Source organism: Dromiciops gliroides, chromosome 4 (assembly GCF_019393635.1).
Source record: "Dromiciops gliroides isolate mDroGli1 chromosome 4, mDroGli1.pri, whole genome shotgun sequence".
NCBI lineage: Eukaryota > Metazoa > Chordata > Mammalia > Microbiotheria > Microbiotheriidae > Dromiciops > Dromiciops gliroides.
Window position 1 is genome coordinate 323,563,391 of NC_057864.1, and position 15,493 is coordinate 323,578,883.

General features: G+C 38.8%; 1 protein-coding gene across 1 annotated transcript in view; it reads left to right on the forward strand.

Annotated features, from left to right (window-relative positions):
• The first annotated feature begins 7,435 nt into the window (after positions 1 to 7,435).
• FHL5 (four and a half LIM domains 5) overlaps positions 7,436 to 15,493 on the forward strand; it is a 41,621-nt gene continuing 33,563 nt past the window's right edge. The window contains exon 1 of the mRNA XM_044005057.1: positions 7,436 to 7,542. Coding sequence (XP_043860992.1) covers positions 7,436 to 7,542 — 107 coding nt within the window. The remainder of the gene's footprint in view (positions 7,543 to 15,493) is intronic.

Genomic DNA, 15,493 nt, shown 5'->3' on the forward strand with positions numbered 1-15,493 from the left:
TAGAATGACATAAAGCAAATGTGTTATCAACTAAAATAATTTGTATTTGTGTTTATGTGTGTGTATGTGTGTATGTTTGACTTTATATAACAACTCAATATGGCCTAAGCTACATGTCTTCAAACCAGTGAAAAAATTGGATTCCTATTGTTGTCTTGCTAGTTAGAAAAGTAAATATAACCATCAGAATTCTAAATTGACCTAAACTACATAAGAAAATTAACCCAAATAAGCTGTGGACTTTTATTTCTTTCATTTTTTTTCCAGGGGGGGGGGTGGTTAATGTTAATAATAGCTAACAGTTACATAGTACTTTAAAGTTTGTAAAGCTTTTTGCACTTATCTCATTTTATCCTCACAATAATCCTGGAAGGGAGGTGTTATGACTATTCTCATTTTAAAGATGAGAAAACTGAGGCAGACAGAAGTTATGTAGCTTGCCCTAGGGTCACACAGTTGGGAAGTATAGAAGGGCAGACTTGAATTCAGTTTTTCCTGACTCAAGTTCCCATGGGCCACCTAGATGCTTCATAATGAGTCATAAGTAAGGATCTAATCAGTTGTCTTCTCTGAAGCCTAAATTTGGCTCTGCTCAGCTCCATTCCAAGTTCAACTCTTATTTGAGCCCCAAACTTGGTCTGGTAGCTAACAGCAGGTGGCACATCTTTCCCTCTAGTCATTTCTTCCAGCAATATAAAACTTTTGAGTCTTTTTCTCAAACTGAAACAGAGGTCTCTCATGGTCTCAGTTCTGAAGATCCTTCTCAGACTCAGTTTAGAGATCTTTTGTGACTCACTCAAAGGTCTGGCTTTGACTAACTCTCCTTCTTCAAAAATGGAGTCTGGTATGAGAAGGCTCTTTTCTCTGTTGGGTGAGAAACCAAAATCCACACTTCTGCCAGCTGAGTCACAACTATGTAATATATTTTGTCCTATAGTCACCAATTCAGGGTAAACTAGATATTAGAGGTTCTAAGCTATCAATTCTAAGAGCCTCATATCAGATATGAAAATCAGAGGCTGGGAAGCAATATACTTTGGCTAGCTTCACCTGTTTATCTTTGCCTTTGTCTCTGTAGGCTGCTTTCTGCCTCTTTCTGTGAAAAAAACTTGTCAGATCAGAAAGGAACACCAATTTATATAGAAATAATTATAATGCAAGGTAGCATGTGGAAGCTATGAAAGTGAAATGAAAGGTACAAAGTATTGTGTTCATTTAAATGAAGGAGAGAACACATCAGGCTAGGTTATTAATGATCTTATTTTCTAAATCTAATGGCCTTTCCTCACTCTTCATCCTTCTTGACCTCTCTGCAGCCTTTGACAATATGAAATCATCCTCTTTTTCTTAACACTCTTTTCTTTCTACTTTACTAACTACTCTCTATTGGTTCTCGAAATGATCTGTCCAATCCTTCTCAGTCTTCTTTGCTGACTCTCCAACCAAGTGAATACCTGCTAATTGTAGGTATCCCACACAACTCTTTTCAGAAGTCTCTTCTCTCCTCCCTCTATCCTATTTCTCATGGTGATCTCATTAGCTCCCATCCAGTTTGAAGGCATGTAACTTAAACCACACTGAGTTGGTTCATATAGAGATTCAGTACACATACAAATACCATTTTAGTGGACAAAATATTTGCTTTATGTGTTCCAAGGAGCTAAATTCAATTATCTTTATGTTGATTTCTCACATTTACTTATCTAGTCCTAATCTCTATATTAACTTCTAGTTTCAAGTCTCCAACTGCCTATTGGACATCTCAAACTGGATGTCCCATAGATATCTTAAACTTAACAGGTCTGAAACTGAATTCATTATTTTCCCTCCCCAAGCCCTTCCCTCTTCCCAACTTTCCTATTATGGTTGAAGGTATCACTATCTTCCCATTCACGCAGGCTCAAAATCTAGATATCATTCTCATTCTCTCACTCCTCATTTCTAATGTTTTTTCCAAGTCCTATTGATTTTACCTTCATAATATCTCTCATCTACTTCTGCTTTCTCTCCTCTGATACTACCTCAACCTTAATGTAGACTACCATTTGCTCACACCTGGACTATTTCTATAGCTGATCTCTCAAGCCTCTCTCCACTCTAGTCTTCCATTCAGCTGTCATAGTGATATTTTTTTCTTTTTTTAAAAAAAAACAGGGCAATGAAGATTAAGTGACTCGCCCAGGGTCTTGCAGCTAGTAAGTGTCAAGTGTCTGAGGCCAGACATGAACTCAGGTCCTTCTGAATCCAGGGCTGGTGCTCTATCTACTGTGCCACTTAGCTGCCCCCACAGTGATCTTAATAAAGCAAAGGGCTGAACATATCACCCCTACCAATAAGTTAAGTCCACTAAGTTTCAACATATTCCAAAGATCCTAAATCCTGGGGAATAACCCACATATACTGTTGGCTACAGTAGGGCAACTACGTGGCACAGTGGATAGAGTGCGAGGCCTAAAGTCAGGAAGATTTATTTTTCTGAGTTTCAATCTGGCTTCAGACACGTATAAGCTGTGTGACCCTAGGTAAGTTCCTTAACCCTGTGTGTCTCAGTTCTTCATCTGTAAAATGAGCTGGAGAAGAAAATGCCAAACCACTCTCTTATCTCTGCCAAGAAAATTACAAATGGGGTAACAAAGAGTCAGACAACGGAACAACAACAAAAATCAATAAACCACAGAGGCTCCTTATTGTTACCAAATATAAAATCATGTTTGAGATTCAAAGTCCTTTTTAACGTGCCCCTGCCTCTTTCTCTTTTTATACCTTATACCCCCCACAAACCATGCAATACTGTGAGACTGGCCTTACTATTCCTGGAACAAGATACTTCCAATCCTAGTTATTTTTATTAACTGTCTCCAATACCTGGAATTCTCTTTCTCCTTATCACTCCTTCTTGGCTTCAGGTACCAGCTAAACTTCTATAGGAAGCCATTCCCAATCTTCTTTAATTTTAATTCTTTCCCCTATTGATTTTTTGTTTGCATATTGTCTTTCTTATTAGATTGTGAGCTGCTTTTGAACAGGGACTGTTTTTTTTACCATTCTGTGTATTCTCAGTATTTAGCACAGTGCCTGGCCCATGTTATATTATTGTTCAGTTGTTTCAGTTGCATCCTGACCCTTAATGGCAACTTTTTTGGGGTTTTCTTGGCAAAGATACTAAAGCAGTTTGCCATTTCCTTCTCCATTTCATTTTTTTTTTAGTGAGGCAATTGGGGTTAAGTGACTTGCCCAGGGTTAAGTGTCTGAGGCTGGATTTGAACTCAGGTAGGTATTCCTGACTCCAGGGCTGGTGCTTTATACACCGCATCACCTAGCTGCCCCTCTCCATCTCATTTTACAGATGAGGAAACTAAGGCAAACAGGGTTAAAGTGACTTTCCCAGGGTCACACAGCTAGTAAGTGTCTAAGACCAGATTTGAACTTAGGAAGATGAATCTTCCTGATTCGAAGCCCAGTGCCCTATACACTTCACTACCTAACTGGCCCATAGTAGGTGCTTAATTATAGGTTATCAACTGAATGACTGACTAGGGGGGGGAAAGACTTCAAGACAAAGATGACCTTTCATCTATTAACATAACATAGCCTATAAACAAGAATATAACACACATACATGTACTGTATAACAAAGCACTGACATTGGAGTCAGCAGTCTGAGGTCTTCTATTTGACAGCTGTAAAACCTTGGACAACTTAATTTACTTCTCTAAACCACACCTTCCTCATTGGCAAAAAGAGGGGAATAAAAAAAACCCCTCTGTTCTCCCTTCTAATTTTGATGTTCTGGGGTCTGTGTGGTTTTTTTCTAATCACATGTCTGCTATAGGCCCCAGTAAAGTGTTTTTAATTTTGACTCACAGAAGCCAATAATCATGACCAGACTGAGTGCCAGGTACAACTGTGGGTTATTCAACTAATGAGCAGGATGTCAGTGTAATTGGGGTTATAGGTTCAATGCTGACATGGTCCATTAAGTTTCAACATATTCCAAAGAAATACTGGGAAATAACCCACATATATTGTTGACTATAACAGACACTAAAAAAACTTGAGAAATTACCACACAACCAGCCCCAGTACTGGAAAAAAACAATTCTTAAAACTTATCCCATTGATGGGTTAGTAGCATCATCTTCAAATAGAAAAGGCAGATGAAAATTTATAGACAATCCTTGCTCTTGAGACATGAAATATTATGGGATCATAGAATTTGGGAGTAGGAAGAGATCTCAGAAATCCTCTGTTCCATAGGATCATAGATTTATAGCTGGAAAAGGAGACCTCAGAGAACATCTAGCCCAACTCCCTTATTTTAAGAATAAGTAAACTGAAGCCCAGAGAGGTGAAATGATTTTTCACTAGTCACATTGATGGTCACAACACAGGAATTTAAAAATTGTTTGATTATCCTGATTAGAAGAAAAGGGCTAATTTTATTAAATGCACCTTCAGTGAAACCCTAGGAAACTATCATAGACATTTGATTTTGTTCCCACTGAGTCCTGGATTGAATCAAATCCTCAAACCTGGAGATAATATAATGTTGCTTGATTATGGCGGGGAAGGAATGGGGAAATATGCTGATCTTGCTATAACTGTGGATTTGTATTTATAATTGTGGTTTTTTTATGTTGTCTACAAGATGCATCATCAGAGGTGAGAGACCCAAGTTTGAATCATAACAAAGTACCCTAAGATAGGGAAGTGTTTGAAGCTAGTAGTGAAAAAGCATATGAAAGTATATAGGTCCCAGTAGGGCAGCTAGGTGGTGCAGTGGATAGAGCACCGGCCCTGAGTTCAAATCCAGACTCAGACACTTAACACTTACTAGCTGTGTGCCCCTGGGCAAGTCACTTAACCCCAATTGCCTCACCAAAAGAAAAAAAAGGAAGTATATAGGTCCCAATGGCTCTAAGGTATGTAAATCCACTCATCTGATGAGGAAAACTAGGTTGCAAAAGGGGGCACAGAATCCGAAAATAATTTCACTTATCTAATTGTCTGTGGGGGAAGAAGGAAATGCCACAATCAGATAAATGCCACTATTCTCTGACACCCAAGTCCATAGCCAAGATGAAATATCACATGGAATGGCTTAAGTGACTTCTCCCCATATGTAAAATGAGAAGGTTGAATTAGATGTCCATATCATCTGATTATATCATCCCTATGACCCTATGATCCCAAGGAAATCGAGTATTTCTATTTTAAGGTAGAGAGGTTTCTTCTCTAAGGCACTTTAAGAAGCACCAGGCTATGCACTTTCCCACCTATACCTGAGAGTTGGGGAAGCAGATTTCAGGACATCCAACAGCCTCACCAACTAAGTCCACATGGGAAAAAGATAGAATTGAGTTATCATCAAGGATAAAAAAAGTTTTTAAAAATTAGACAAAAAAGCAGAGGTATCCAAGAGAGATGCCTAGTGTCCAATGGTTAGCACTTTGGGTCCATATTACAAGCTACAAACTTTTATAGCTTGTCTCTCACATGCATTTTTTTTTCTGATGTAGTCAATGTCCTTTTAAAAAGTACATAAGGTGGTGTACTGTTTTGGGAGAGCATATAAAAGGCAATGAGCTCTGGTCTCCCATCTTCATTTGTTGAAATCCCTCTTTTCTTTCAAGATCCATGTCCAATGCTGCCACATCTATTAAGTGCTCTTTGATCCCTAGTTAAAAATGATCTTTCCATCTTCAAATTTCTTTTAGCACTTTGCCCTGACCTCCTCTTTACATGTATCTCACATTACCATTTATTACAATTATTTGTGCACATGTGATACCATTGTTATTTGCATAAGTCTCCATGACCTTACAATGCCCTCATTTTCTATCTTCTTTCATAATACTTTTCGCCATGGGTTGTATATTTCAGCCAAACTTCTCATCTTTCTTACACCTCTTACCTATCCCCAATAGATGCTTTCCTTCTTCCAAAAAAAGCACATTCTGTTCTCTATGCCTAGAATGCCCTCTTTATTACCCTTCTATCCAACCTGTTGAATTCTTACTCCTCTTGTAAAGGCTATCTCAAACACTACCTTTTCCCAAAAGCCTTCCTTGACCTCCCCATATCAGCAATAACCTTTCTACACTTAAATATCACATTGCTCTTATGCACTCAGGTACTACCATTACTTTTATAGATGCTATATCCACTTACTCAATTGTAAGCTCATTAAAGACAGGGATTCTGTCTTATCTCTAGCACCTCCAATACCTAGCACATACTAGGTATTGCTATATACTGCTACATAAAGTAGATACTAAATAAATGTATGTTCAATTGAATTCATGATTTTAGGGATACCACATCTCAAAATGTTATGTTGACTGCTTTGGTCTACATTTTGGATAACTGTTGGAGTAAAATATGTAAGAAGCAATGGATTGCTTCAAAGGCAAACAACAGCAGTGGAGAAGAATAGAAGACATGATCTGGACAATCCATAGACTGTATAGTATGAAGTTGACTCAATTTAATAAACAATCCTTTGTTTTATAAGCTATGTTGGGAAATTAGCTTCTTATGAAAGAACCATAGTTGGACAAACCTAAAACCCTTAAAAATTAAATAGTCTTACTTTGTTGGTTTTAAAAAAAATACAAAACTCTTTAAAATATGGGCATCACCTATATATATTTCCAGTAAGTGTTTCCCTTTTGAATTTGTATCTTTGGTGCCAAGCAGAATGAATAGCACATGGCAGACAATTGAAAGGGAGGCAGATTGGCCCAGTGGTAAAAATGTTAGCTCTGGACTCAAAGGGTGTGGGTACAAATTCTACTTCTTATGCTTACTACCTGAGTGATTTTGGGTAAATCACTTAACATCCTTGGGCCTCAGTTTCCTCTTATGTAAAGAAAGAGAGAAAAAGGGAGGGAGGGAGGAGGGAGGGAGGAGGGAGGGAGGGAGAGGGAGAGAGAGAGAGAGAAGGAGGGAAGAGGAGAGAGAGAGAGAGAGAGAGAGAGAGAGAGAGAGAGAGAGAGAGAGAGAGAGAGAGAGAGAGAGAGAATAAACCATTGGTCATTTCAGCTCTAGAGCTATAAATAAGTTCTTGTTGACTGATTGAATTACCATTTATCTTTATTCTAGTAAGAGAAACCATAATTACATCAGTCTCTGCAAAGAGTGAAGCATTTATTATTTCAGCATCCAGAGAACAAATTAACCCACTGGAAAGTTGTAGTCAGCTGTTATTATTTCATGGGAGAGCTGTTTGTCAACTCCCCAGAGAATCTGGAGTTGAATGTCCAACATAAGACATTCAGCTTCCAACCAAACAGGCCCAGTAAAATATATCCCTAGAGATTAATATCAAACATTCCACTCCAATTCTCTGATGCTTGTTTTGGATTATTTTGATTGATGGTGGAATTAAAAACTCAAGTTATTTTTAAAAGGAGAAACAGACTTTTCTGTTAGTATGATAAATACAGATGCAGAACCCAAAGTCAATATTCCAGAGAGCTCCAGCATCTCAGAGCAAGAAAGGACCTGGAGACCATCTCATTCAACCCACTTATTTTCCAGGTGAGGAAAATGAGGCCCAGGGATATAAAGTTTTAGAGGCTGCTAGATGGCATGGTGGATAGAGAACTGGACCTGGGATCAGGAAGAAATGAATTCAAATCTTGCTATGGATGCTTATTAGCTGTTCTACCCTGGTTTTAAGTCCCTTATCCTCTATTGGTGTTTTTCCTCTTATGTAAAATGGAGATGCTAATATCACCTAATTTACAGAGTTATTGTGAAGATCAAGTGAGACCATATATGCAAAGTGTTTTACAAGCCTTAAAGTGTTATATAAATGTTTTTCATTATTCTTATTGATCATAGAGCTAGGTATAAAGAGTTAGAGCTAAAGCCCTGGTTTCCTGACCTCCAGTCCATTGCTCTTTCTATTATAAACTGGCAGTACTAAATGACCATGGCTAGAGCCTGACTTATCCAAGTATTGGTACATCCATAATTGCTTTTGATCCTGACAACAACCCTGTGAACTAAGTAATGCTAGTATTGATGTCCTCACTTTATTGTTGGGGAAGCTGAGATCTAGAGATGCTAAGTAACCTGCTCAGGATCAGCTGGAACTGGTATTAATAGCCTCGTTTTGCAGTTGGGGAAACTGAGGCCTAGAAAAACTGAGTGCCTTGCCAAGTGACAAAATAGCACTAGACACTGCACTAGAATGTGAACCTCACTACTCATCTAGTGTTCTTACCACTATGCCATGCTTCTACTTGTGCGATGCTTTTCCCATTTGCAAGTTTGTAAGTTTAAAAGGTTTCCCTGTTTGCAATAGAAATCTTTGGAAAGAATATGAAAGGAATTTAAGGTTCTTCATACACTTTGGAGAAGCAAACCACATGTATTCTGTTGAATACTCTTCAAGTTAACTAATTTCCCGTCAATTTCGCTATTTCCTAAGGCTAGAATATTATGCTCTACTTGTATAATTTATACTCGCCTTTCGAGAATCAGATCAAATGCTATCTCTAGGAAGCCTTCCCTGACAGCTTCTAGAGAAGGGGTTATTAACCTTTTTGGGTGCTATATGGTCCCAATGGCAGTCTAATGAAGTCTATAGATAGAACTCTCTTCAGAATAGTGTTTTTAAATAATGGAAGGAGACAACTAGATTTCAGTTAGATATTAATGAAAATAAAGCTGCATCTCTTTCCTATTCAAATTCACAAATCTCTTATTCCAAGAGGTCTGTGGTCCCCAGGCTAAGAACCCTTGCACTAGAGTAACACCTGTTTCACTGGGCTCTCCCACAAAGAGGACAGATACTGTTATTTTACCTTAAAGATCCAAATGGAATGTTACAGAAAGCATAGTCTGGCTGACAGTTTGGAGAGTTTTAGCTGTCATTCCAGAGATGCTTGTCATGCCAGTGAGGTGAGTGAAATGCCTATCACGTTTGTGTGAAAGTGAAAAAGAAAGACAATGGGTAAAATGTTGTTTGAACTTATGAAAAAAACCTTAGAAAGAAAATTGTATGAGAAATGAGTCTAGTGAAGACAGTTTTCCTCTCAAAGATGGAGAGAAGTTGGAGAAGCCAGGGAGAAAGTGGGCACAGAAATCTTTTCTGGTGAACCTGTTTTTGAATGTTTGAAAGTATAAATAAACAAATGAATGAAAATAGCATTTAATAAGTGCTTACTATGGGCCAAAAAGCAAAGATAGACTCAGCTCTCTAGAAGCTCACACTCTGAGGTAAACAACATAAAAAGGAATTTCAGCCATGAGGTGTATGAAAAGGCCCAGAAGATCTAAGGGTTCAGCAATAAAATTGATGTCAAGACCCAGAGGCTGATAATGTCTGGGGGTCTGATGGGTAGAACTGCAGGATAAATGGTATGACCTTGAGTACATTAGATGGCAAAGACAGGGGAGGTGATAAGATTTTTTGACTCTCCCTCTTACCCAAGTGATATGAGTAGTAAAGCAGCCTGGAAGAGTTGATGAAGGGAAAAGAAGGGTAGAGAGTTCTCCTAGAGGTGGCAGATTTTTTTTCTTTATCTTGTAAGAAAGATTCTTGAGAAGAGCTTAGACTTATTATCTTTGTTGTTGGTGTTGTTTTGGGGAGGCAGTCAGGTTAATAATTAATATTCAGTTCAAGTTTTTCTCTCTTCCATTTACATTGTTGTTATTGTGTATATTGATTTCCTAGCTCTTATGTTACTCTTCATCCTGGAGATCACATCAGCCCTGGTATTCAAACCTCATCAGTACCCTCTGCCCTCAGACCCTTCTGATTAGAGGTCAGAGTTCCTCCCTAAACCTCAAGTCAAAGAAAATTTTCTTTCCAGCCATCTCTTTCTCTTCCCCATCCCACGCTACCACGCTTTTTAGCCTCTTTTTTGTGTTGTCTTACCCCATTAGAGTGCAAGCTCCTTGAGATCAGGGACTATTTTCCTTTTTCATATTTATATCCTCAACACCTACTAGAGTGCCAGGCACATAGTAGGCACTTATTAATGTTTATTGACTAGATGACTGACTACTCTATATCAATTTATTTGTATTTTCACCCTTCTTTGAATTCTTCATATTCACTCTCTTATGTACAAAATGATATTCCATTATATACAACAACTGTGGTACAATTAATGTGCTACAATTAATTTAGTCAATTTTCTAACTGGTAGGAAACTACTTTGTTTCCAGGTAGTTGGTTTTTGTTTGTTTGTTTGTTTTTAGTGAGGCAATTGTGGTTAAGTGACTTGCCCAGGGTCACACAGCTAGTTAAGTATTAAGTGTCTGAGGCCGGATCTGAACTCAGGTACTCCTGACTCCACGGCCGGTACTCTATCCACTGCACCATCTAGCTGCCCCTCAGGTAGTTTTCTATTAAGGAAAGTGATACTATGAATCTTTAGATATATCTAGATCTAGATCTGTCTGTCTGTCTGTCTGTATGCAAATGTCAGTCACCTCATTTTACAGATGATGAAACTGAGTCCCAGGGGAGTTAAATGATTCACCCATGGTTACACAATAACATACATAATACTACTACACAGTAGTAGTCACCAGGATCAGGATTTGAACCCAGGTTCAAATTGGTAAAGTAAAGACCATATGAATTCTGAATGTCACACATTCAATTGGGGATACATCATTTAAGGATCTTCTTTTGACCTCCTGGGTTCTTTCAGGGCTTATCTTGCAACTGGTATAAAACAGTGAACCCAGAAGGTTGGGTACCATTTCCAAGATTATGCACGACCAGGTAAAAGGTAAATATAATAGAAATATGTATATACCTCTACTTGGCCAGTAGGGCTGTGGCATGGACATTTCTGGCTTAAAGGAAGCCTGTCCTTACAATCTATCCCCTTTATAGATTAGTATCAACTATAGCAATGTGGGTCTTTAAATTAAACAAAAAATTAAGACATACTTGTTGGTGACATATTCCCTATTTGAAATTTCACTATTTTTATGCATGACTAGGTTTGTCAAACACAGCCAACTAGGATCCTCCCAGCTCTCTCTCCCTCTCTCTTCCTCCTTTCTCTCTTCTTTTCTTTCCTCCCTCCTTCTATTACTTCTTTCCTGCCCCATTTTCCCTCCTCTCTCCCTTCTTTCCGTTATTCTGTCCTTCCAACCTTCCTTTCACAAATAAGTTATAAACACCTATTTATGCAGCATGCACTCTGCTAAGCACCAGGGAGAAATTAACTAAATCACAGACGGTTTTGCCCTCTAGGAGTTTGTAGTCTAATTTGTATGTATGTACACATATGATTTTTATAAATGAGAATATAACACAACTCAGAAGCCTGTGATTTAGTTGAGAATTGCCTTTACCCAAGGCTATCTGCAACCCATCTTTAACATACAGTCCAATAGAATTGAGTGAGGCAACTTAGAATATAATAAATATAGACAATGTCCTTAGGAGTTCAGGTGAAACGATAGCCTACTTGCAAAATGAGGGAAGCTCAAGGAAGGGCTTCATGGAGAAGATGGCATAGAAGTTGTCCCTTAAAGGATAGGTAGGATTTTAGTATGGAAAGATTGATGTGGGGAGGGCTCTTCTGATATAGGAAATACAGAAGCATGGGACATATTTAAGAAACAGTGATTACTCTAATTTGGTTACAGTGTAGAGATCATATGGGGTATGATATAAGATAAATGTAAATTGGGGCCAGATTGTGAAGAATTTCTGGGAAATGAAACAAGCATTAATTTAGCTCTTAGTGTCAGCTTGAGTCTTTTTATCAAAAATGCTTGAAATGGAGGCAGCTAGGTGGTGCAGTGGATAAAGCACCAGCATTGGATTCAGGAGGACCTGAGTTCAAATCTGACCTCAGACACTTGACACTTACTAGCTGTGTGACCCTGGGCAAGTCACTTTACCTCCATTGCCCAGCAAAAAAAGAAATTAAAAACAAAAAAAAATGCTTGAAAGTACTCTCATTACATATCCATTTTCCTCTGTTGTACTCAGTTTTGCTGGTTTTGTTATTCTTGCTTGTAATCTTACCTCCTTTGCCTTCCGGAGTATCATATTACAAGCCCTCTGATCCTTTAATGAGGAGTTGCTAAATTTTGTGTGATCCCGACTGTGACTCCATGATACTTGAATTTTTTATTTCTGGCTGCTTGCAACATTCTCTCTTTGACCTTACAGTTTTGGAATTTGGCTATAATACTCCTGAGAGTTTTTATTTGGGGATCTCTTTCAGGAGGTGAATGGTAGATTCCTTCAATTTCTATTCTACCCCCTGGCTTTAGGATATCAGGGCAGGGTTACATGATAATTTCTTAAAATGTGATTTCTAGACTCTTTTTTTAAAAATCATGACTTTTAAATAGTTAATTCTTAAATTATCTCTCGTGTCTATTTTCCAGTTCAGTTATTTTTCCAATGAGATATTTAACATTTTCTTCTATTTTTCAATGTTTTTGTTTCTTGGTGTCTCATGGAATCATTAGCTTCTTCCTGCCTAGTTCTAATTTGTAAGGAATTATATTCTTCAGTGAGCTTTTGTACCACTTTTTTCCATTTGAATGTTTACTTTTTAAGAAATTCTTTTGGGGGCTAGGTGGCACAGTGGATAAATCACCAGGCCTGGATTCAGGAGGACCTGAGTTCAAATCTGGCCTCAGACACTTGACAATTACTAGCTGTGTGACCCTGGGCAAATCACTTAACCCTCATTACCCTGCAAATAATAATTAAAATATAAAGATATTCTTTTAATATGTGAATTTTTGTACCTCTTTTTCCATTTGGCCACTTTTTTTAAGGTGTTATTTTCTTCAGGATTTGTGTGTGTGTGTGTGTTTCTTATACCAAACTGTTGCCCCTTTATTTTCCCCATTTCCCCATAATTTTCTTGCATCATTCCCATTTCTTTCCCAAAATTTTCCTCTAGATATCTTATTTTAATTTTAAAATCCTTTTTGGGGGGCAGCTAGATGGCACAGTGGATAAAGCACTGGCCCTGGATTCAGGAGGACCTGAGTTCAAATCCGGCCTCAGACACTTGACGATTACTAGCTGTGTGACCCTAGGCAAGTCACTTAACCCCAATTACCTCATTAAAAAAAATCCTTTTTGAGTTCTTCTAGGAATTCTTTTTTGGGGCTTGTATACCACTCACATTTTCTCTCTTAGGTTTTGCTTGTAGCTGTTTTGACATTGTTTCTTCTTCTGAGTTTGCCTTTTGATCTTCCCTGTCACCAAACTAACTCTTTATGGTCAGATTCTCCTTTGCTGTTGTTTGCTTATTTCCAAACCTCTTGACTTTGTGAAAGTTGGGCATTTCTCCTAGGGTGAAAAAGAGCACTGACCCAAGCTTCAGATTTTTTGTGATGCTATCCTAAGAGTTAATTCTGGGGGTCTGTAAGGTGGCATGATCCAAGGGGAAACATGGTCATTGTTCTCCTGGCCTGTACTCTAGTATTTACCCAGGAAGGAGCCATGTTCCCCTATAGACACAACTGATAGTGCTCCTCTTGTCCCTAGAACTGTGACAGGTCCCCTTCCCTCCTGAAGCTGCAATCACTGGTGTTTCTTTCTTCTTTGGAACTGAGACTTGGGGTTCCTACTCTCTTGGGAATGATTACAAGCATTCTTCTACACCATGGAACTGTGATCAGCATCCCTGTTCCCTTGCAGACATTAAGTGTTAGTTCTCTCCTTTGCCCTGGAACTGCAACCTAGAACTATGTATGGGTAGTGCAACAGGGTCCTGAACCCAGTGCCAACAAAGGGTCCCCTGTAATCCATTTCTTTTTTTTTTTTTAGTGAGGCAATTGGGGTTAAGTGATTTGCCCAGGGTCACACAGCTAGTAAGTGTTAAGTGTCTGAGGCCGGATTTGAACTCAGGTCCTTCTGAATCCAGGGCCAGTGCTCTATCCATTGTGCCACCTAGCTGCCCCTGTAATCCATTTCTGACCAGTTGTCTGACACCCTAACCATCTGTTCCCAAATCTATTGCTGCTGCTAGCACTGTGGCAACCTCCACTGAACTCTAGGCCAATCACCACCCTGGTATGACAGACCTTTCTTTCGACCTCCTAAGATGTCTTGTGCTAGAAAATTGTTTCACCTGCCTTTGTGTCTATACTACTGCTCCAGAATTCCATTTGAAGCATTATTATTTTTTGTGTGTGAGGCAATTGTGGTTAAGTGACTTGCCCAGGGTCACACAGCTAGTAAGTGTTAAGTGTCTGAGGCCAGATTTGAACTCAGGTCCTCCTGAATCCAGGGTCAGTGCTCTATCCACTACACCACCTAGCTGCCCCAGAAACATTATTTTAAAGTTTGGAGGGGAATTTGGGAAAGGTCAATAAGTTCCTGCTTTTACTCCAACATCTTGCCTCTGCCTCCTCCCTATTATGATGATGATGACTGGTCCTGCTGCCACTGCTATTACTATTCTTATTGCTGCTACTAGTGAGTATTTACAGCTGTTTTAAGGTTTAAAATATTTATCATTCCTTATCTCATTTGAATCTCACCACAACCCTATGAGGAAGATACCACAAATATGATTTACAAATGAGGGAACTAAGGCTCAGAGAGAGGTATGATTTGAGAACTCCCATCTGTTTGGGGGAGAGAGTGATGCAGAAGGTTCCAGAAACAAGGTGGAATTTGAACTAGGATTTACCAAATTTCAGAGTTGGAAATGGCCTCAGAAGACATGCAGTCTAATCCATAGAAGAAAAAATTTTTAAAGGTAATAATTCCTTATACAATATACCAGGAAAATGATCATCAAGACCACTTAAAGTGATCCAATGAGGGTGAACTCACTACCCCCTGAGGCAGCCTATTCCATTTTGGGGACATCTATAATTGTTCGGAAGTTCTTTTCCATACATTAAGCCTAATTATGCCCATCTGTTGCTCCTAATTCTTCTCTGTGAAGCCAAGTATGGAATCAATTTAATTTCAGAAGCAGAAAAGACTTTCAGTAGGTTAGATTAAGGAGAGTGTTCCAGGTAGAGGGAATAGCAATGAGAAAAGATAGAGGAGAGAAGACACAGGACATTTTCAAGAAAGAATCAGAGGGGCAGCTAGATGGCACAGTGGTTAGAGCACCGGCCCTGGAGTCAGGAGTACCTGAGTTCAAATCCGGCCTCAGACACTTAACACTTACTAGCTGTGTGACCCTGGGCAAGTCACTTAACCCCAATTGCCTCACTAAAAAAAAAAAAAAAAAAGAATCAGTAGTTTACTTTGAGTGGGGAGAGATAACTGGTATAATACATTGAAACCAAACATGAAAAGTCTCAAATTTTCATAGAATCTAGGTTTAATTATTAGCCAATAGTGAACCTTAGAAGGTATCTCAGCAGAAAAGTAACATGACAGGATCTACTCCTTATGGAGATGAATAAGGTAACACAGAGCATCAAATGAATTGGACCAGGGATGAAAGGAGAGGACAAAGAGTGAAAGCAGTGATACAAGTTAGGAGGCTATTGCCATAGGCTCAGTCTCAGTGAC